The sequence below is a fragment of the Tripterygium wilfordii genome, chromosome 20 (genome assembly GCF_013401445.1).
Source record: "Tripterygium wilfordii isolate XIE 37 chromosome 20, ASM1340144v1, whole genome shotgun sequence".
NCBI classification, from domain to species: Eukaryota; Viridiplantae; Streptophyta; class Magnoliopsida; order Celastrales; family Celastraceae; genus Tripterygium; species Tripterygium wilfordii.
This window is the reverse complement of record NC_052251.1, coordinates 10,395,335-10,418,830: the sequence shown is the minus strand read 5'-3', so window position 1 is coordinate 10,418,830 and position 23,496 is coordinate 10,395,335. Positions and strand designations below refer to the sequence as shown.

Genomic DNA, 23,496 nt, shown 5'->3' with positions numbered 1-23,496 from the left:
TAAATATGTTGGGATGTGATTTAAAAATAGTGAGATGCAAATAAAGCTTACCCCCTATAATTTTTGGGGTAACCAATAACGTTATCATACAAAGCTCGTCTTTTGGACATCCAATATAGGCTTAAAACTCGGGCCTTCAAGATGATGCTCACAGAAGTTTCCTTCCTACTGACATGAGAATGCGTGACCACAATAATATTACTCATTAAGAATCGAATTCAATATTTTCCGAATCCATACAATTTAACTTCAAAGAGATTGATGAGTGGGTGATAACCCCAAGTGATTACTAGGACACCAATCACATAAATTATTTTTCAACCCCAGAGGCCAACATATAAAAACCAAGGCAGTGCCTGTCCAAAGCAAGGACAACCAAATCCCAAATATGTCCACAAACATCAATAACAAGTCTACTTTTCTATGTTAAGAAGCAACAATTACCAAAAATCTTGTCCTCACAATAAATGTTCCTTATCCCAATCAAATATACATAGTGAAAGCTAGTGAATAGTGATAAATCTCTTTAGTATCAAAAATTATATATCAAAAGATTATGAGTTTGATTTCATAAGAATGAGAGCAATATCCATGTGATCACGCATTGAATTTTGATCAACTTTCTTTGTCATCATGAAAAATTTTAACGTGTGTACATGACGATCCGAATTTAAACTCAAATCGAATATATAAAAGATAAATTTGTATAGCTTCGTGTTATCACTTGCCAAAAAAATATATACTAGTGAATAGCATAAGAAATAGGTCTTGAACATTTCTCAAAAGCAATGTCAGTGCCACCAAGTGTGGCACGCTTAACAGTACAACCAAAATACCATCACTATCAGTACCTAAACACAATTAAAGACTAACAGTAAATAGCATTAGTAACTAATTAAACCTGATTAGCAATGGTTAGGGCATAAAGTGATCAAGTAATTCCCTCTGGTGCAAGTAGCGATACTGAGCGAATATTATTTTAGTGCATGCATATGATTATGACCATACAATAATTAGCATAGTTGTCCTTCATCAATTGCTCCAACAACCACATCATCACCCCCCTACGTGGCTACATTCACTAATATAAAAGCCAACTACCTACCACTCCCATTCATGAGTCAACCGCATCCGCTCAATCAATTAAGTTGGATTGGATATATATTGTTTCATGGTGGAAGACCATCAATGGAGTCCTGTTCAACATTTTCTTTCACAAACTTAAAAATGAATTCTTAACAAATCCGGTAAGAAGTAAGAACTTGTTCATGAAGCAAACTAACCAATAAACATAAAAGGATAACGTAATTCTTTTGATGATTATTTACTTAACCAAGCTTTGCAAACCATGACTACACCAACTTTCATTTTCTAATAAACATTTACTTCCAGTCAACGTCATCTTTTTCTATGTCTTCACATTCGGTTGGCTGTTGACCCTCAACTTGACCACCTCTCAAATAATTCATTCTCATCATCTTCTATATATATAGGGTCTCTTTGGTAAAGCGCAAATGCTAACTTATAGCGTAGACCGCTTTACCAAAGCACCATATATGCAAATAGGGATTTCAGTCGCTGAGATCTCAATTATTATTCCATCACAACTGTTAAGTTGCGCGTAAATAACTTTATGTGTATCCGTGAAACTTATGCAGTTCACGAATTAACTTAAATACATGTTTTTATGGTTTATTTATTTTGGATCTATGAGTTTGCATCAATTTAGGGGTGATCAGATTCTTGATTTACTAACGTTAAATTAGTTTAGGGGTGTGATTTCACTACAAATATGGGATGCAAATATACTGGGGTGTGATTTGAAAATAGTGGGATGCAAATAAGGGTGGCTAGGACCCGTTGTAAATTTTTTACAGCAGGTCCCGCTGTAATGACTCTAAAGGGATTAAAAAAAATTTATTTTATTTTTAAAAAATTATGGATGTGTTTTGATCAGGTTTACGAGTATAATGGTATATTTTTTGTCTTATACAAAAATCAAATTGAACATGAAAAAGAGATGAAAATTGTGAACCGTTGAATATAAACCCGTAACATTATATGTCTATCTTGTGATGAATTTGATTTTTGTTTGGGATGAAAATTATACCGTTAGATTCGTAAACACGATCAAAATACATTCATAATTTTATTTTATTTTTAAAAAAAATTTAAACACTTCTTATTTATTAAAGTGGGGTGCTGTAAAGAAAATTACAGCAGACCCCCGGCATCCTGCAAATAAAGCTTACCATTTATGATTTTTTGGACATCCAATATAGGTCTAAACTCGGACCTTGAGGATGATGCTCACATAAGTCTCCAACCTATTAACATGATAAGTTGAGACAAAATCCATCTGTGACCATAAGAATCTTATTCATATTAAAAATTGAATTCAAGATTTTCTGACTCCATACATTTTAGCTTTCATAGAGATTGATGAGAGGGTGATACCCCCACGTGATTACTAATCTCTAGGACACCAATAACAAATTATTTTTCAACCCTAGAGTAGTAGAGTGGAAACAAATTTTAGTTAAACGGCTTTGCTTGCTAGTGTTGAGTGATGATACTATTTTATATAAGTAGGTTCACATGACTGCCGTTCTTTGCTCAACATGCCTACTTACTAGTTACTACAGGCAGAGATGCAGACAGAGAACCAATATATAAAAACCAAGGCATTGTCTGTCCAAAGCAAGGACAACCAAAACCCAAATATGTCCACAAACATCAATCACAAGTGCACTTCTCTATGTTTAGAAGCAACAATTACCAAAAATCTTGTCCTCACAATAAATATTCCTTCTCCCAATCAAATACACATATTGAAAGCTAGTGAATAATAATCATTTACGTGATAATCTAGTGATAAATCTCTTTAGTATCAAAAATCATATACTCGAAAAGTTATGAGTTTGATTTTATAAGAGCAATACCCATATGTTCACGCAAATTTTGACCAAACTTACCCTCTCATTATGAAAAATTTTAACACATGCACTTGATGACTGAGTTTAAACTTGTCTCAAGCGTAAACTTGTATAGTGTCTTACCAAAAAAATACATAATAGTGAATAGGATAAGAAATAGGTCTCGAACGTTTCTCAAAGCAATATCAGTGCCACCCAGTGTGGCACGCTTAACAGTACAATCAAAATACCATTAGTACGTAAACATAATTAACGACTAATAATAAATACCAATAGTAACTAATTAAACCTAATTAGCGATGGTTAGGGCAGAAAGTGATCAAGTAATTCCCTCTGGTGCAAGTAGCGATACTGGTTGGATCATCGAAAGCATAAGAGTAAGCTTTGGGACAAGCAGTCTTGAAGATCTTCGAATACGCAGTTGGTTTGCAAGATTGAGGGTTTCCAAAGCTTCCCGTGCAGCAATACCTCGGCGAATTGAAAGCGAAGCAAGCACTCTTGCAAGCCATAACTCTCCGATTATCTCTTGACCTAACTTGTAATCCGATCGGGCACATCAGATTCAGGTCACTCACGCACCCTGCAGAGCTGCATTTGCCAGATCCCTTGGACGGCGTTATCGACATGGCCAGGTTGTAGCCGTCGACAAGGGAGACGTCGTAGAAGTCCTGATCGTTTCCTAGGGTGATTTCGGCGAGTGTGGCGGGAGGGGTTCCGCCGATTCCGTTGCAAAATAGGGATCCGCCGCAGTCTCCGGTGGCGCAGCGGCCGTGGCCGTTGGCGTTGAAGGAGCAGCCGTGGCGGCCCCATAAACGGCCGGACCAGAGAGGGGGGAGGTTGAGGGAGTAGGCTTTGTTGGGAAGGAGTTTGAAGCCTCCACGCGCTAAGATGGGTTTGCCTGCGCCTGGTTGTATACCTGGCCACACTGGATGTGTGCACTTGTTGAATAATGTTATTGTGGTTGCTGTTAACAAACAAACCAAAATCAACCAAAAAAATAGTTAAATTGGTTGTTACTCAAACTACAAACTCAGGAAAAGACGTGTTTCACTTTGGCTAGCATTTGGGAGTAAATCTCGGGTCGTTAGAACAGTTAGCACCATGCTTACGAGTAGAACGGTGTCGAAACGCATTGAAAGAAATGAAGCTTCTAACCCCTTTTCTAAAAATGGACAGGCTCGTGAAATCAGTAAAACCACAGAGAAATACTACCAGTTAGTTTAAACTCTCGACATTAGTGTTATTCGTCTTAAACTCAAAAGATATAATCAACAGGTTCACAAAAGAGACAAGAAATACTTTCATGGGGTCTTCCAGCAAAACTTTGAGCAGGCAAATCTTAGAATTTGGGCAAGCCCATCTCAAGAAAACACAGAATCATGAAGGAAAATCAAGAAACACTCTTGCATTTGATGTGTTTAGGCAGATAAACAAGGGATTTTACCTGAAATGTGGGAGAACAGGGTTGTGAATAGCATAAGAGCAAGCAGAGGCTGAATCATCACCGCCATTGTTGGAACTGAGGTTTGGTTTCTCTTCTTCATTTCCTAACAAGCTTATTGTAGTGAGAAGGGTTTATATAGAGCAAAAAAGAGTTATGGGGTAAAGACAGTAAACAAAGTTTTACTGGGTTGATATTCATTCAATATTCGCATAGAGAGTAAACAAAGCAGGTTGAAATGTGGGGACAGATGATTGATTGAATGAAAACTATCCTATTACCATACTGTATAGAGTGAAAGTAAAGGATCACTCATCACTCTGTAAAAACTTTTTTTTTCCCCTGTAGGGATGAGTGATTCTTGGGAGAGTTGAAATGTAAGATGAAAAAAGAACACAGTTTTCAAGAATGTCAGAAAAAAAGAGTTGTATCCCACCAAGAACAAAATGTATTCACATGCATCTCAAACAAAAAGGACCTCACCTTGTTGCTGCCTCATAGTCGTAGTGGTGGCCCAACATGTCTGATCGGTATGTTGAGCTCGGAAATTCTTAGTTATAAAAATATGTTGGTCTAGGAAATTTTCGGTTCTGCAAAAGTAGTGGTGACCCAAGTGAAAGCCCATTTTGCTCTTGCAAAGTCTCTAAACACTACCATAAAGCAAATACCTGGTGTTTCAAATTTTGTATTATACAGTGAAGGACTTCCAAGGAAATGCAGTACACACTACTAAATAAAGCGACTGAACCACAATATCACTCACTATTACCAAATGAGTTGTTCAGCAAATTGTGTGAAATATCTGCAGGTACTTGCATGAACCCCACTCTTCAGTCCCTTATATATGATCAACGGTGTGGATTGGTTTCTGATTGAGGAGTCTTACAGTGCAGACGTGCAGTCCTCTGTTTATGGTAAAGAGAGAGGGGGAGATATATTGACAAATACATGATACTTGTGGTGTCCCACACGTGGAGTGAAAAAGTGTAATAGATTGTATTGGAATTGTCGTTTAGTAGACTGTGCAGAGATCTAAGCCACTGAATGTTTCTGAATTTGATTAAACTAATGAAGAAACTATAGAAATTTCACCAATGCTAAACCCCAAGACATTAATGAGTCAATGACATATGAAATTATGAACAAGAAAAGCAAGCTAAGCGTGTGTTTCGATTGACGGATTTCAAGGGAACAGAGAAAGGAAGGGGAGAAAAAAGAAGTAAAAAGAAGGAAGAATACTTTGGCCTGATTTGATAAAATTTGATAAAGTTTTTTTAATGTAATAGATATATCATAGAAATGGTGATGGTAGAAATGTTAAATAATTTTAATAGTAGATATGTTGCTTGAATATTATGTAGTATTTGGTTGAATTTTTATTGGTAACATTTTTATTGTGTAGCATATTATGATAAATTATGTGCAGGGGTATTATGTAATTTAGTTGTAATTGAGAAATATAGTTGTATCCAAACATATAAATTAATTAAAATAAATTAAAGACACTTAATCAATTATAAATTAATAAATTTATTAAAGTTTTAATAACAATCAATTAATTTATCAAATGAAAAGTATTAAAGTGATTTATTAATTAATTAATAAATTTATTAAAGTGATTTCTCGGTGACATAAACGAAGTGGGTGAGGGTTATAATCGGAATAAAGCAAAGTCATAAGGACAAAATCGACTTTGACCCCTAAAATACTAGTGAAATTGTTCCATTTTGTAGCATTTCCAAATGTAGTATAAATGCAAGAAAAATTGCCTCGAAACATGTGTCAAAAAAAGCTCGTTTGGATGCCAAATAAAGTAATATAAATGCTACTAAAAAACCATTATCAAACGGGGCCTTTTTCTTATTTCATATTTAGATAAATAAAAAATAGATAAAATTAATTTAATTTATTCTTTTTTTATTTTAAAGTATTATGTATAAGAGTAAAATCATTTTTAACTTATAAATAACTTAATTAGCATATCTTTCCTCCAAATGAATCTATTTTGGGAGGAAGAATTTTGACAAACATTTCAATTCTTTTCAAATCTTTCCACTTAATTTTATTTTTCTAAATTATCCAACCAAGGGGAATCGGAAGGAAACTCTATTTATCGTCTCTTCATTTCCTTCTAAATCCCTCAATTCAAACATACTATAAGAGACAAATAAGAACCCTGAGTGGTTTTTAAGATTCTCAACACAGACACATTGAAGATATTATTAGCATAAGCCTACATTTATTCTTCACGGGCTATCGTAGTTGGTATTTAGGTTCATAAAAATACGTCTTCAATGTGAGAGAAGTTGTGATTTGTTTATAAATGATTTTAAACTAGTTAAACTGGAAACACGGAACTATGAAAAAAGGCCCAAGCCTGTTTACAGTTCACAACATTGCAAGCAAGACCCGAAGGGCCTTAACTTCGCATTGCCTAGGGAAGGAAATAAATGGGCTTGGCCCATGAACTTTAACAAACCATTAAGAGAAAACAGGTCCATGTGGTTGGGTTCATGATCTTAGCAAACCTAAGATAAAAAAAAAACAGGTCCATGTGGGTTGGGCATTGGGCCTGATAAATAGGGCCTAGCAAAGGATAACTGGATAAGGTCCATGTGGTTGGGCCCTTGATCTTAGCAAACCTAAGAGAAAAAAAACAGGTCCATGTGGTTGGACCTTGGCCCAATAAATAAGGCCTAGCAAGAAGTTAGTCCTCCCTTCAACGCGTGACCACAAATGTATAACTTCTAGTGAGAATCAAATTCAGGATATCTCGAGTCTATATGATTCGGTCTAAAGAGATTCACCAACTAAGCTATCATCCATATTATTTAAGGTCTAAACTATAAATCTTAAATCCTAATCTTAGCTATTGTTTAGATCCAACGACCGAAACAAATTTAAGTACGCTTTAGAAATTTTCCACATTAATGGATGCATATTTTTGCATTTAGGTATTGTCAACTTTGGAGTACCTCTATGGGTTTTCCTACCCTCCCTGACGGTTTATCAGGAAATAATATCTTATTTTCACGCCTCACTCATTGTTAGAACTCATTTCCTCTTTAGTTTGGGAGGGTGAGTACCTAAGTTACCATCTAGGCTGATTGATAAGTTGGGTATTCCAGAGCGGACAATATATACCGAGATGAAAAATATGCATCCACATTACATATATAGAATTTTTGTGTATGAGAGGGTCACATGATAAGGTCATGATAAATAATAGTACGTGGGATAGAGAAATCACATGGTGAGCATTAATTACAAGTCTGTATCTGCATATATGAGATAGAGAGAGGCTGTCCAGTGTCCACACATGTCTACCTCTCCTAGGTGTTGTCAACTTCTTACATGGAAGAAGCAGAGCCTGCACCCCTCATTAGCTCCTTATAGCTCACTCACTCATCAATTCCTCATTCCATTTGTTACATAAATATCTTGTCTCATCCTTCAACTCTTACAATAAAATTAGATTCACATTAAGCAATATATATATATATATATATGTATATATATGTATATATATATAATGGAATTAAAGGGAATAGTAGTCCAATTCCGCGTCCATGCATGGGGTACGGGGACCAGTAGTAGTGGACATGGGTATTGAAATTGGCCAGGTTTGCGTACACACAATAATGACAATATCATGAAAGATGGCATCTTGTTTACTTGTTTTGTACATATTGTCCCTCCAACTTCTCAAAATTTTTGAAATATATGCGCACACATATATACATTTCCACAGCATATATATATATATATATATATTATCCAACATATCTTCTACCAGCATATATAATTATACACTAACATATATGTTATTGACAAAATTATCTATCAAATGAAGCCATAGACATATGTGATGTCAAAGCTAGCTATTTTTTATTAATTAATTAAAATGTATTATATTGTAGCCCTGAATTTGATAAAATATCCATAATCAGTAATTTAATTATTTAATTAGGCAATAATCAGTAATTTTTTTTCAATGACAAAGACAAAAAGAGAAAATTTCTCAATGAGTTGGACGCATAAAATCCAACTGAATTCATAAGCTCCACATGTCTTATTTGATGCACAACTCATATTCCAGATGTTGAGATCCCTATCATAAGTGTAACTATATTATTATAATAATATTATCATATATGGTTAGAGAAGGACCTGTATAATATATAAATACTTTATAAATACATGTATCATGTATGTTGACCAAGTTAGTTTGTTTATCACTTGCTCATGGACTTGTTTCATTTGGGAAAATCATTGACTGCTAAGGAGGGTCCTTCACCAAACAACGGATTTTTTTCAGCACACTTTTCCTTCTCTATCTGTGGATGACATGGGGAAATTCCTAATGCTAGCCTACCATATTTGGATGGCCAGGAATGGCATATTACACGGCTCGCGGGTTCTATCGCAACAAGATGTTATGTATTGTGCCGAAAACCTGCAGCAAGAGTCCTACAACGCTGCCTTTGTGGAGCAAATTGTAGTCTTTCTGCGAATACAATCTGGTCTGCGCCACCTGAAGGGGTGTTTAAAATTAACGTTGATGCTTCTTGGATTGATGGGGGGCTCCCCGCTGGTCTAGGAGCGATAAGCTGGGATAATTTTGGGCAAGTCTACTGTGCTGCTTATAAACCTATCAAACCTATTAATGTACTAGATGCAGAAGCCCAAGCTTTGTTATTTGGGATCCAACTGGCTGGGAACTATCGGCTGGACAAAATCATTCTTGAAGGTGACTCTCTCTCGCTCATTGATGCACTCAATTCCCCTGCCGAAGTCCTAACTCTCCATGGGCTGATAATTAGTGAAATTAGAAGGGTTGGGGCTGTACTGGAATGTGCTTTTAGTCATATTAATAGGTTGGGCAGTGAGGTGGCAGATAGGCTTGCTAGTTTAGGGAGACTATCAAACACTATGGTGGTTAAGGAGAGATTTGTGCCTCCTTCTGTTAGGACTGCTTATGCAATTGAATGTATTTTGACTGATTATGTTTTATCTTAATATATTGCCTTCTTTCTCTTCAAAAAAAAAAAATAATTAAAATATAATAAAAATTATGGTGTTGAATTGTTACAGAGAGAGGGAGGGTACGTATAAGTCCCAAATTTCGAGGTATGAACAAAAATGAAAACATGCAATGCATGAAAGAGAGACAAAATTAACACCACAAACTCGATCTCTCTCTCTAGATCTCTTTCTTTCTCTGTCTGTCTATGTACGTGAATGCTTGTGTGTATATATATATATATATTGAGCAGACGATACACAGAAAAAGGAGAGGCCGAGAAACTGTGTGTACTGCGGTGGAACCCTAAAAACCATCTTAAGCATTACCCACGTCTCTCTCTAATATAAAGTGTGTATGGAGGAAATCCAAGGTTCTTTGGTAATTGAACCTATCATATCATGAATTATGTGTTGCTAAAAAAAATTAGTATTTCGTAGCTATAGCTAATAGGTATCAGTACTATATATATATATACATATACATATATATGACTTGGTGTTTGGTCCCTGCAGCAACCAACTTTTCTGTCAATAAAGGACTAGGGTTTTACACATTAAACAAATTCATCGTCTCCCCTCAAAATTCCATCCTATTTTTTGTATAATTATAAAAATATAGATTTTTATATATAAATTAAAACGATCAACTAATCAAGTATAATTTCCTTTAACATATAATTAAAGGGCCTTGCCAGTGACTTTTGGGGCAACTCCCTCCGATAAAATATACGCAATTTACACTGTTCCCTTGTAGGGAACTTCCGAGTGAATGGTGCACAGATTCAAGATTAATTTACTCTACCGAAGTGACTCCAAAAGAGCAAGAATTGTCATAGAACAAATTTGTATTCTTTGACATTTCATAAGGGTTTCCATTTTCAGTTTACTTCTATTTCACACAACCCACGAAACAAAACCAAATCATCGATTCCTACAATCAATTAAATGTATATATAGAATATAAAACACAAACATACCATGTAACATTCTAAATATGTAAAACAGAATAAAATAAATTTCTATCCCAAATTTGGAGTAAGTTCAACATCTCATCTCCCATTTCACCAACAAAGTCTCTTCTTCATTGGAAGAACCAACCAACTCTCTTAAATCCATTGCACATATATATATATATACATACATACATCAAGTTACTCAAACAAGGTCTGTCCATATACATGTCCATGTCAAACAACATTAACAATCCACTGTATAATATATATGTATATATATGCTCTTAAATGTAGTTTCTTCATTGAACATTCAACCAACATGGTCCAAATGCAATTTAAGGCAAACCCCGTCTTTCATATCCCCACACATACATCCCCATCCCGTCACAAAACCCCCCTTTCCATGAAATGTTAATATCACCAGTCCCAATTTCCAACAAAATTACAAGATCTCAACACATTCCCATCATCCCTACATACATAGCAAAAGAACTGAGACCCCCCCCCCCAATGTTTTCTCTAGTTCTTCAGTGGGAGAAACTCAAAAAACTGGTAAGATGTCAAGTTTGCATTCATATCTAGCTCCTGGTCACGATCAGTTGACTCTTTCTCTTTAGTCATGTTGTCACTGTTGTTGCTGCTGTGAAGTGGAAACAATTCAAGGGTTTGAGACTCCTCCCCTAACCCATTTTCTTCTTCTTCTTCTTCTTCTTCATTGCAGGCTCTTCTGCTGTTGAAGTCATGTTCAGCATTAAAGATGCTCAATTGATCATGAGACTTAAACAAGTAGTTTTGGTCCATTCTGCTTAGTATTGCTGGAGCTAGTACTGTTGATACTGCAGAGTTAGTATTAGGAAGAGGAAGAGTAGTAGTAGGGGTGGCAGTGCTAGTAGTGTTTATGAGGTGATGAGTACCACAAGACAACTGCATCATCTGCCACGTGGCATTCCTCTCCATATTAATAAAGTTCTTTCTCTGCTGCTGTAATTGATCCTCACCATCAAATTGGATGCAAACACCATGGAGATCTACAGCTCTACATGATTCTGCCATTGTTGTTGCTTTTGCCGCCCTTTGTATTGAAATAGTCTGCTGAGATCAGATACGAACAAGACCATGCAAACACATGAAACCAAAATAGTGCAAGTAACTCAATCAATATTGTACAAGCACAATTGTTTGGAGGTGCTCATTTTAAAAAGAATAGAAAAATGGGTGCCCAAATCAATATCCTAATCCTAACATGCATGTTGTACCATGACTACATACATACATACATACATATATATATATATATTTAATAAGCTAGCACAATACCCAAAGGACCCCATCAAGTTTCACAACAGCTGCCCCGACAGAAAGGAAGGAATGCAGCTTTAGACCTTTGATTTTCATTTCCCAACAAACTCAGCTTTTGTTGATTTCTTCTCAACATAACTTTTTTATGATCTTCTTCTCTCTTAATGAACTTTTTTTGTAATGATACGCATATTATAAGGCTTAATTTCTTTGTTATGGTCTTTTTAAGTTGAAAAGGGACATGAATGTGGAATGTTAGTAAAGAAAGAGAGAAGAAAGAAACAAGAAATGAAAGATAAAAATGGACCTCTGGTAGTATACTGCAGTCTGTAGAGGGTGTCCAGTTCTTGGTCTGTTCAACTTCATGATTTGTCCTGTTTGCCTCTGCAGACAAAAAGAAAAACAAAAAGAATTCAACTTTTTGATCTCAAAATAACACAACCCACAAAAAAAAATCCTATAGAAAAGAAAACCCATCTCAAACAAACGATAATTAGAATTAAATTTGACAAAATGCATTTCATCAAACACCTTCTAGACTATACATGTGGTGATGACTATTTACCAGAATATTTGGTTTCTAAGGCTTCCACGTCAAGGTGAGGTAGTTGTTCTCCGGGACCGGATTCTGTTTGACGGCGTCGTTTCTGTCTCTCTCTGGCTTTATGATTCTGAAACCAATAGAACACATTCTTCCCTTCAATTTTCCCATACCTCCTAAGTTGTACAGTGATGTGTTGGATTTGGTCTGCAGAAGGGGTTCGAGTCCCCCGTCGATACAAATCTTCGAGAGTTCTCAACTGCTCTGGTGTTGGATTCCATCTTGAACTAACAACAACCTGTTGTCCACTGAACTCTAGTCTCTTGCCTTGATCACCCATTGTTCCTACACCCAAGAACAAAACAACAAAACCCATTATGTTGTAAATCGCAATATTACCAAACAAATCAAAGAAGGAAAGAAATAGATGCATAATACGTACCCAGCTGGTGATTATGTGCAAGATTGAAATCTGTGCCATTGATACGGGTAGAGGAGGGGTGATTGTTGTTTGTAGAGGGCATGACTGGCCTTGGAATGATTGGCCTAAGTTTTCTCCCATGAAAATCTGGTGTATTGAACTCATGACCACTGTCATTGTAACCCATCATCCACATTTCTTGAACCACTTTTAATGTGAAAAAAGAGAAAATGGAGAGGTGAAATTGAAGAAAAGATTGGAAATGCCTGCCTTTTGCAACAAAGGTAGTAGCTATATTGTATATATATAGTATGTTTTGATTCTAAAAGAAGTTGAAAATTTTTGTGGGTAATTGTTTAGCTAGGCTTTGAAAGATGCAGAGAGAGAGAGAAAAGGAGAGAGAGGGGTGAGGTTGACTAGGGCTATTAGGGTATTGAGAGAAGAGAGAAGAGGAAAGCAGAAAAGCAAAGAGGGGGATTAAGGCGTGGAATTCTGGAGGGGATCATTGGGAGAAGAGAATGAAAAACGACTTGACGGATGAGGAGTGTTATCATAAGCCTCATCAAGCAATTCTCTCATTTATTGTCTCCTCCCCACAATTGACTTGTGCTTTTCATACTTATTCTATATCCGAACTGCCCCTCTCTTCTCTTGCCTTTTTCTGTGTCTCCTGCAACCCCTCCCTCTCTCTACGGACTTCTCTCTCTCCCTCTCTCTAAGAATTTACCACCCCATCTATATATGATCTAGTACAGTGGTAGTCATCTTGGCCTCATATATTGTATGTATACAGATTTTTGAATGAATGTATTCACTGTCAACTTATTGGTTATGTGCTGATATGTTACAATTTTCATGTGCTTAATCCCCCAATTCACTGTTTGTCTAGTTTGGCATCTTCCTTTGCCTCTCTCTGAATCTCAATATCTTTTGCTGGGTTTGTCCATATTGTGATCGAGTTTGTTCAAGATAAAAATTTTTACTGGAATCGAGGGATAACTCATTTGGGTCAATAACCCCTCAATCAAAATGATTAAGACATATACTCAAATTGAGTGATATTCAAGTTCGAACCCTCATTACCCACTTACCAATCAAATAAAAATATAAGCTCAGTTGGTAAGCTACCCCGCACAAAACTCTTGAGGTCATGAATTCAAATTTCACGGAGTTGGAGTTGGGGTTGAGGTTTATTTAGAGGAATGTGGTGAGGGTAAATGGTAGGCCCAAGTGGGCCTTATGTACAAAAAATAAATTTCAATTGAGAAATCAAAGTTTGAATATTACTACAACATGGTACTAATCCAATGTTTATTAGGATCATTGATAGGATTAATTTGTATTCACTAGGGATTAGGAGTTATTAGAGACCAACTTTTTTGTGTACTAAAAGGCCTAGCTAGTAGTAGTACTTGGCTATGTCTCTATTTCTTATTTTGGGTAGGAGCCTAGTACTCTTCATGGTCTGTTTATCAACTTTGACACTGTGCATGTGTTTAAGGGATAATTTAGTGATGATTAATGACAAGTGTGTTATTGTAGTAAAGCAAGATTGATATATGGATTGAGTGTACGTGGGGCCTTTGAGTGTGTTGTGGTCATTGATGCATACAAACATCATTTCATAAAAACATTTTTTTTATTTATTTATTTATGGAAGTGAACATCTTTTGTATGATATCTGTTCTACTCCAATTCCCATGTCAATTTAGATAATTAGTTAAATAGGTCGTTACATAACTAGACTGTACAATGTGAGCTTGAGAATAATTAGTTGATTTCATTTTTCTCATTTTCTACCCTCTTACCTTGTTGAGTACCCCACAAGGGGCACAATAATCGAGAAGAGAGCATCTCGGTTAAGTACGAAGCGAGCATATCACCTACGAAGTCCCGGGTGACCAAACACATAGGAAAACTTGGAATCCTGAGGGGGAACAACTCCACTTAGCAAAAGAATCATGATGAAATTCACCTCTAATAAATCCGCCTAAAATCAAAGAAGAAGAGATCTTCTCTTACCGAAGTTAGAGCTCTCCAACTCATATATAACTATATAAGTGAACCTCCAACATCATGTAAAGTATCTAGAACCCTACATTCCTACTAGCCACTTGAGAGAGAGCGCTCCAACCACCGAATAATACTCCTCTATTGATAGCATATTGACTTGAGCATAGGAGAGATCCCCAAGAATATCCTCGGAGCCCCAATAACTTATGTTTTCTATTGTGTATGTCTTCTCAGCAGAACCGAGGACACTTCTTAACATTAGTCCATTTAAAAAGAAATTAAAAAATTATCTTCAAAAAAAAAAAAAACAAACACAAGAAACCTTATTAAAATCATATTTTTTTTTTCAAACAAATCATAACACCCGGCTTTGCTGAATGAAACACCCACAAGTGGCCTGCTATTATGAGATTCTCACATCAAACCACCGCACTAATAGACACAAATGTCACCTCTCCAGCGCCGGACTTTCCTGGACCGTCCGATCTCATCAATGGTAATTTCGTAATCTAAATCATACTATAAATTAATCACCACCCTTGGATTATTTCCTCACCAGACTATAAATAACCCCCACAAACTCCTTGCCCTTACAAGACCTTATTGAGTGCTCTCTCTTATACACTAAATTCCCATTTTGCCCTTTCAATTAGACCAAAAATGCGTGAGATTCTTCACATTCAAGGGGGTCAATGCGGGAATCAGATTGGATCAAAGTTCTGGGAGGTCGTTAACGATGAACATGGAATCGATCCGACCGGCCGATACACCGGAAACTCAGTTTTGCAGCTGGAGAGGGTGAATGTCTACTACAATGAAGCCAATGGTGGCAGGTATGTGCCACGGGCCGTTCTCATGGACCTGGAGCCCGGTACCATGGACAGTGTCCGGACCGGCCCATATGGGCAGATTTTTAGGCCCGATAACTTCGTGTTTGGCCAATCTGGGGCTGGAAACAATTGGGCCAAGGGCCATTATACTGAAGGTGCTGAGCTCATCGACTCTGTCCTAGATGTTGTTAGAAAAGAAGCTGAAAATTGTGACTGCTTGCAAGGTTTGTGATAAATACACAAGTGTATATTTTTTGTGTGTTTGTATATGTATATACATGAACCACTTAGAGATAACCTAACTGATTATCTCTCTAGACTGGGGGCTTAAAAAATCTTGCCCGAGGTTGACGGTTTGATTCTAAATTGCTGTAGTTATTTTCAAATTCTAACTAATTCTCTCTCCGGGCTTGGGGCGAAAAGAATTTCGCTTGAGGTCAGAAGTTAAATTCTATACTGACGCAGCTATTTCCAAGTGGTTTGCGCTGGATCTTGACCCAACTAACATGTCGAGCGGGTTTGCGAGTGCGTAGCACGACGCGAATTTGGTCTCAGTGGGTTGTCCAAAGGGCACACGTGCTGAGTTGTTATCGGTTACATATTACGTATGTTTACATGATAATTTCAATGTAATACTTGGGATGATGTGTTGATATGGTGACTGTTGCAGGATTTCAAGTATGTCATTCTCTTGGAGGTGGAACAGGTTCAGGAATGGGAACTCTGCTTATTTCAAAGATCAGAGAAGAATACCCGGATCGAATGATGCTTACTTTCTCTGTATTTCCATCACCAAAAGTGTCAGACACTGTTGTGGAACCTTACAATGCAACACTCTCTGTTCATCAGCTTGTGGAGAATGCTGATGAGTGTATGGTCCTTGACAATGAAGCACTTTATGATATCTGCTTCAGGACTCTCAAGCTCACCACCCCAAGCTGTAAGTACACGAGTCTATTGTGAAACAACAGTCTTACGGGTTTCAATATTTTTTTGTCTCAATTATATCTCAGTTATCACGATTTCACGTTATCATATGCATGCATCTCAGCGTTTTGGATAACTGGGATAAAAAAAATACTGGCTCAACATCAAATTTATAATTACTATTCATGATGTTTTGATGATTTGTTGCAGTTGGGGACTTGAATCATCTGATATCAGCAACGATGAGTGGAGTAACATGTTGTCTCCGATTCCCCGGACAGCTCAACTCCGACCTCCGGAAGCTCGCCGTGAATTTAATTCCATTCCCAAGACTTCATTTCTTCATGGTGGGCTTTGCACCTCTGACTTCAAGAGGATCACAGCAGTACAGAACACTCACTGTCCCTGAACTGACACAACAAATGTGGGACGCCAAGAACATGATGTGTGCTGCTGATCCTCGCCACGGCCGGTACCTTACAGCATCAGCAATGTTCAGAGGCAAAATGAGCACTAAAGAAGTGGATGAACAGATCATAAACGTTCAGAACAAGAACTCATCATACTTTGTTGAATGGATTCCCAACAATGTGAAGTCAAGTGTTTGTGATATTCCACCAAAAGGACTCTCCATGGCTTCGACGTTTATCGGGAATTCGACTTCGATACAAGAGATGTTTAGGAGAGTGAGTGAGCAATTCACTGCCATGTTTAGAAGGAAAGCCTTCTTGCATTGGTACACTGGTGAAGGAATGGATGAGATGGAGTTCACTGAAGCTGAGAGTAACATGAATGATCTTGTGGCAGAGTATCAGCAATACCAGGATGCGACAGCCGATGAGGAGGAGGATTATGAGGATGATGGTGATGATGGTGAAGACAAGTGAAGGTGTTCGACAAGTCTGCTGCTTCAAGCGTTAATGGCAGCGATTAGACTCTAAGATCATTCAAGTTTTTCTGTGTTTGCAAGCACAACATGGTGGTGTTATAGTGTGCTATTTACTAATTCAAGCATTTGGAAGAATACAAACATTTGCATTCGAAAAGTACTTTCTCACATGGCTTTACTTTTTAGTTTTCTGTAACTTTTTACTTCAAAACAATGACACAGTAAGCATACCTAAGATACTTTACTCTAGAAAACTTTTAGATTAAACAGAGGCATCATGTGATCCAACACTTAATTCAACGGGAAGTTCGACTGTTTATAGTCGCCAGAGGTGTTTAGAACACCTAACAACAATGTGATAGCTTAGTTACTTTGGTACGACAAACCATTAACTAAAGACCATACAGTCTGCCAGGCCAACAGATTATTTGAAATACTTGAAAAACAACTCGAGGTACAAATATTATCAGATACCACTTTTCTTTGCGATAAACAAGCCCCATTTTTGCTCCCCAGATGAACTCCTGACTAGCTTCGACTTCCATCCACCGACTATGTCATTATAGTCATCCTAGATATATGCACAAAAAAGAAAAAGAAAAATGAGTACCGACTGATAATAGTGTAAGAAATGAAGCCAAACAAGACAAATGTATTATGGGAAATCATTGGAGCACGTACTTCTGAGAAATCAGCAATGAATGCATCCTTTTCCTTCTCGATAGCATTTAGCTCCCGCTGCAGAACTTCAAGGAACTGAACCACAGTAACTTGTTTTAGACTCAGAAGGCAATAGTCTAGTTTTAATGAAAACAGAATGAAACCAATGGGTTCATGCAAACCTGATTGGTTCGATCATCTGCAATGACCTCATCGAATCCAGCATCCTTAAGCATCTGTAGATAATTTACAAATGAGTATAACAATGGAACTTGAACCATCAGAAATTGTTAACGAACAGAAACTATCATAAATTGAAAGGAAGATATTACTTCAGTACCTGACCATATGCTTTTACATCATGAAGATCATATCCTCTCTGCTTAATATATGCTGCAAATTCCAATGATGGAGTTCCAGTACTTTTGCAATAATCAGTAATCAGGACTTTACCTCCTGGCTTCAACCACTTGTAGAAGGACTTGAATAATGCAGGTTTGTCCTGATCATAAACAATGGAAGCATGAGATACACGAAGGCCATTACCAAGTCACATACATTTGACTCACAATAAATTACTAAAGAAATACTCGGGGGTTTCCAGATGTAAAACACGATAAAACTTAAAATGATAAAAGAAAAAAAATGAAAAAATGCTTTTGATACTAAGGAAGAGTAATTTTATATAAGAATTTGTCTTACTTGAATGTGAAGAATGGTATCACGGCTGTAGATGACATCAAAGGTGTTGTCAGGGTATGCTATCTTGGTACAATCAGCTACTTCAAATTCAACTGAGCATTTCAATCCAATGGCATGCTCAAGAGCGAAGGAAATCATATTTACGGAAAGGTCAATGCCAACCACATGGACATCAAAGTTCCCAGCCATGTAAAAATCACCTCCCCCAATACCACAGCCAACATCAAGGACTTTCTGGCCAGGCTTAAGATCCAGCTTAGCAACAAATTCTTTTGTTGTTTCTGTCAAAAAGAAGGGGGGGAAAACATTACTTAATGTGAGATATAGGAGTTGGAACTGCCAATTTCAATAGCAATATTGGTGATATGTAGCATACCAATTCCTCCGGTGCTCACAAAACCTTGTCCAAAGACACGCTCATAGCGTAGTATGCCATTGTTTTTATACTGAACATTATCCAAGAACCGTTGGAATCCTTTATCATCCTCGGAGCTGACTTTCTGCCATATCCAACTAATCTACATCATGCAACACAAAAATTTTCAGTTAATCCTGTTGAGTAATGCTGTAAAGGAATTAGATAGAATATATAAAAATAAAATTCATGTAATTTACCTGATTTTGGTTCCTTTTGTTTCTGACATAAGCTCCAATGCACTTGCAGCATATAAGAGAAAGCTCAAAGGAGTTTCCAGAATTATCACGCATTTGGCACTCTTTAAAGACCTGCAGTATAGCGTAATCAGTTATAGGTCTTCAATTGAACAGCAGACTACCAGATGGAGAACACCAACCGATTCAATACCTGGACGTCACAGTACACAGTGATTGAAAGTTGCACATGGATCATACACAATCAAAGCTAAAGGGAATTATCTCCATTAGTACAGATTTTCTGCCAAAAACTATGGGAGCTGATCTCCAGGAAGAACTGTCAACATATGGATTATCATTGCAGGAGACAGTAAGTGGGACTGTCACTAGCAAATAGCATTAGCATATGATTTTGGTTACGTGAACTTGCTTTGTACTTGATAATCTAAGAAAAAGTGCAATTCAGTCCTTGATATAATCAGATGGAAGATATGAACGACTTGTATATCATTGCCAGAACGAGAAGTTCACAGCTACTACAGCATATCTTAGAAAAGAAAACAATCATACAATTAACGCCTTTTTTCAATCAAAAACTTCAAAATTTACAAAGCACAAGGCAAGAAGGTTGCAGATATAAAGGTGTAACCTTTGTGTAAAATCTGGGTTCTCTGTAGTGAGTCGGGTTGTATTTTCGCTTAGCATCTCCTGATTGATGGAAGCATGACTCTCTGAAAAAGATAAAACCACCAGGCTTTAACCATTTGACCATCCTTTCCGCCAAATTTTCCACCTGCAGGACAAGAAATGCAAACATATAAATCCTAAGAAATTTAGTTAATCATCAGCGATCACTCAAAAAGCCCAGACAATTTGCCAAAACAATTAGAAAGTGTGTGGCTGCACTGTTGCAATTAATTAAACACAAGGAGCAGCAAATATAGGAAACTTATACCTCTTTATCTGACAAATACATAAGAAGCCAATTGGAGAATATCATGTCCACTGATTCATCAGAAATCTTCAGGTCAGGAGATGTCACATCAGCACACAAAAACTTGACATTTTTGTAGTGTCCATTGATGTTCTCGTTCTGCAAGTGGGTAGAGTGAGGAGTAATGAAAAAATAAAACAGAGAGTTCCTGTTGGACATGCATAAACAAATGAATTTTCTTTCAACACAGAAAATTTTTTACTTACCTTTTTTATGACACTCTCAATGAAGTCCAAAGCAATGACATGACCAGCCTTCTTTGCTAGTTCACCGGTAAAACGACCAATACCAGCTCCAAGTTCCAGAATTGATTTCCCTTCATATGGTGGGAGCATAGAAAGGACCTGCATGTTCTCTGGTTTGTTAAATACAAAGCTCCTACATAAAAATCCACATCCAAAGATAAAAGTAAACGACTCTTAAGAATTTAAAACAGTTTACGATATTAAGCACAGTAAGAATATAAAACAGTATTTAAGCAGCACGTCGCAACCATAGGACAGAGAACCAATTTCAGAGAAAACAACTATTACCTGGAATTATTTACATAAATGGGAGTGACTTTAGATTAATATACTTGATATTTTTACAGTTCATATTGAAAATTAGCACGAGCTATTAATGTGGATGAACATTACGTAACTTGGTTCAAGAGTACAGAACTTCTAAATACAAGAGGGAGCTACACAGTTATAGTAGAAACATCAGCAGAGAACTGAAGACATTCAGTTGAACAAGTATGCTATTCAAGTCATTGATTCTTTTCAATGCGGCAAAACACATGCAGCAGCGATTCTGGTATAGTCAAGCATATCAATCAGGAAATCAAAATTTGATCAACTAGAGCCCCTCAGTACATTTATGCAATGTCCGGAATTTAAATCAACAATCAGTGACGATGTAGTTAATAAATATACATATATGTATACATTAAGGGAAAAAAAAAATGAGAGCTAGAGAGAATACTTCAGGTCGTTCTTCCTTGTCAAGTTCGGCAGCTTTGGAGTCGAGCATCATTGCCTCCACCGAAAGATCCGATGAATGCTTGATCCAGTAATTCTTTTGATTCTCACGCTCTTCACCGAGCCAAACACATCCACATTATCACAAATGCACTCAAAAAGAGACGAATCATAGAATACGAACAGAAGAAATGCAAGAAACCGATCTCACCTTGCACAGCAGCCATTGTTAACACAGAGGTAGCAATAGCAACACCACCGCAGATCGAGCGACAGAGATTTGAAATCTGTAGACAAAAATGATGAAAGCGAAATGTGAGGAATAGCTAATCACTAACGACCTTCAATGGCAATACGAGATCTCGAAAAGCTCCTAGATATGCGGTTGCACAATCTCCCTTTCTGCGCGCTGCATCAACCAACGCAACGCTCTCTCTCTCACTCTTTCTTGGCTCTCGTATTTATCGGAAAGGAGAGAGGCGGCGGTTAGTGAGTAGGGGAAGCTACGAAACGGTCGAGTGAATCTGGACTTCGATGATTCGGATCTGATAGACCAATAGTACATTGCCGCGTGGCAAGTTTTTTGTGGGGCCATATGTGAGACCAGTGTTGTTTACTATATTGAGTTACGCGGATGGCGACCCTGCGTGATTCCTGAATGGATCACGTGATCTTGACGTACACTAGGGCCAGATACATTTTGTTAAAAATGGAAACACCATTTAGGAGGGATTTCTTACTCTTTTTTTATTTTTGAATAAGGGAATTATCTACTCCATCCGATTAGTTCCGGGTTCGAGTCCGGACAATCGATTGTAATTATCATATGTAAATATCATAATAATAAAAAACATGAGAAATATTGTTGCATATGAAATTATCATTGTTGAGCAACTGGCTTGGCTCGGTGTTCAGGTTTGTTCAACTTTCAATTCTCACTAAAAAAAGGTCAATTTGGTTGTTGGTCCGTTTAAACATTTTACCTGCAAATTAATCGAAACCCCATTTTGTGGGCCTCTCCATTGCGATTGTGTCTCAGTAAAGATGACAATTGGGCATTGCTCCTGATAACATTGAGGTTGAGGCAAAAATATGATCAACATATATATCGGCATTCAACATTAAAGTATTGAGTATTTATTTCATGAAATAGTATCGTCTCCTCCACTTTAATCCATGATTTCTTTGATATGGAAAAATGAGTACCCAATCTACCAACGAGACTAAATATGATCAAGTTGATACTACAAAACGAAACATATATAATAAGCAAAGTAGTATTATAACCATCGTACCTGATTTAGTCTTACTAAATGTAGTTCTCAACCTTAAAAGCCTGGAGAGAACGAAGGAAAGGAAGAAGAGAGAAAAGAGTGTGAGTGAGAGTGTTGGTTGTTGTGTGTAGGGGTTTTATAGAGGGATAGTTCTAGGGCAGTGCCCCTCTTGAAGGACGAGACTGAGAGCTGATTGGGGAGAGGACTTGGTGAGCCGACGGTGCACCGTATGGATTGGAATCGAGTTGCCTAATGATGCACTGCCACGTCACCAATGGTCCCTCACACAATAATTTACGTTTTGTTTTTGTCCAATCATCCCACACAATAATTGCGTTTTCCCCCTAAATGGATTACGTGTGGTTTTGCGTCACATGCTATATACGGCCCTTCCTTTGTATGGTTCCCGCCTCGTAAGCCAACCCTTCCAACCCGTGACGGCCATTATTAATAAAACTAGCAATAATTGTACAAACGGGGCATTTAGTTGAAAATTGAATGAGTATGAGTCATGAAGTGAGTGTAAGTGGGATTGAGGGGACGTTTGGTCCTCTATTGATAGTACTAATGTCTTATTTTTAAACGGGTAACAATGAGTGTGAGGTGAGCATGTGTGCAATTGTGGTTCAAAATGGATTTGTCAGAACCGATTAAAGCTGCTTGAGTAGGACATGAAGCACTCGAGCGAGATAGTATTTGACGTGTTTTTAGATTAGGTTTAAATAAAAATTAAACCTAGTTTTTATATTGTGAGCCAAATAACACAAAGATATGCACCGTTTGAGATCAGAAAACATAAAGAGAGTTTGAGAGACAGTTCTTCCTTGTAATTGGTGAGTTTTTCTCTTGTAATCTTATCCCACATGGTGAATACTCAATCTCTACATCTCATGGAAGTAGTTTTCTGCCGAACCACGTAAATCTCTTGTATCTTTTACTATTTTGATTTAGTTATCTACAATTGTTCTACCTTGGATATTGTTACCGGTTTAGTCAACACTTGCGTGTGCTTTGTCTATGGGTTGATTTTAGCAC

The 23,496-nt window shown here is 37.2% G+C and overlaps 4 protein-coding genes across 5 annotated transcripts; 1 reads left to right on the top strand and 3 right to left on the bottom strand.

The window, feature by feature from the left end:
* Nucleotides 1–3,072: 3,072 nt before the first annotated feature.
* LOC119987005 (thaumatin-like protein) lies at nt 3,073–4,528 on the bottom strand. The gene is made up of 2 exons (XM_038831692.1): nt 4,381–4,528; nt 3,073–3,900 (listed from the first exon to the last, which is right to left on the bottom strand). The coding sequence occupies exons 1-2, from the start codon at nt 4,478–4,480 to the stop codon at nt 3,230–3,232; spliced, it is 771 nt and encodes a 256-aa protein (XP_038687620.1). The 5' UTR covers nt 4,481–4,528; the 3' UTR covers nt 3,073–3,229.
* A 6,346-nt stretch (nt 4,529–10,874) lies between these two features.
* Nucleotides 10,875–13,284, bottom strand: LOC119987507 (WUSCHEL-related homeobox 1). 2 transcript variants are annotated; one of them, XM_038832432.1, is made up of 4 exons: nt 12,638–13,284; nt 12,220–12,540; nt 11,962–12,038; nt 10,875–11,447 (listed from the first exon to the last, which is right to left on the bottom strand). In XM_038832432.1, the coding sequence occupies exons 1-4, from the start codon at nt 12,810–12,812 to the stop codon at nt 10,875–10,877; spliced, it is 1,146 nt and encodes a 381-aa protein (XP_038688360.1). In that variant the 5' UTR covers nt 12,813–13,284. The 2 variants fall into 2 exon arrangements, with proteins under 2 accessions (XP_038688360.1, XP_038688361.1); XM_038832433.1 differs by having other exon boundaries at nt 10,875–11,444.
* A 1,936-nt stretch (nt 13,285–15,220) lies between these two features.
* LOC119987437 (tubulin beta chain-like) lies at nt 15,221–17,432 on the top strand. Its single transcript, XM_038832358.1, has 3 exons — nt 15,221–15,683; nt 16,130–16,399; nt 16,597–17,432. Exons 1-3 carry the CDS (start codon nt 15,290–15,292, stop codon nt 17,271–17,273), a joined length of 1,341 nt encoding a protein of 446 aa, XP_038688286.1. The 5' UTR covers nt 15,221–15,289; the 3' UTR covers nt 17,274–17,432.
* A 121-nt stretch (nt 17,433–17,553) lies between these two features.
* LOC119987436 (phosphomethylethanolamine N-methyltransferase-like) lies at nt 17,554–22,547 on the bottom strand. The gene is made up of 13 exons (XM_038832357.1): nt 22,483–22,547; nt 21,399–21,474; nt 21,192–21,301; nt 20,432–20,569; nt 20,187–20,324; nt 19,881–20,024; nt 19,253–19,363; nt 19,014–19,155; nt 18,638–18,918; nt 18,276–18,437; nt 18,118–18,171; nt 17,957–18,031; nt 17,554–17,846 (listed from the first exon to the last, which is right to left on the bottom strand). The coding sequence occupies exons 2-13, from the start codon at nt 21,412–21,414 to the stop codon at nt 17,742–17,744; spliced, it is 1,476 nt and encodes a 491-aa protein (XP_038688285.1). The 5' UTR covers nt 21,415–21,474; nt 22,483–22,547; the 3' UTR covers nt 17,554–17,741.
* Between the last annotated feature and the right edge of the window lie 949 nt (nt 22,548–23,496).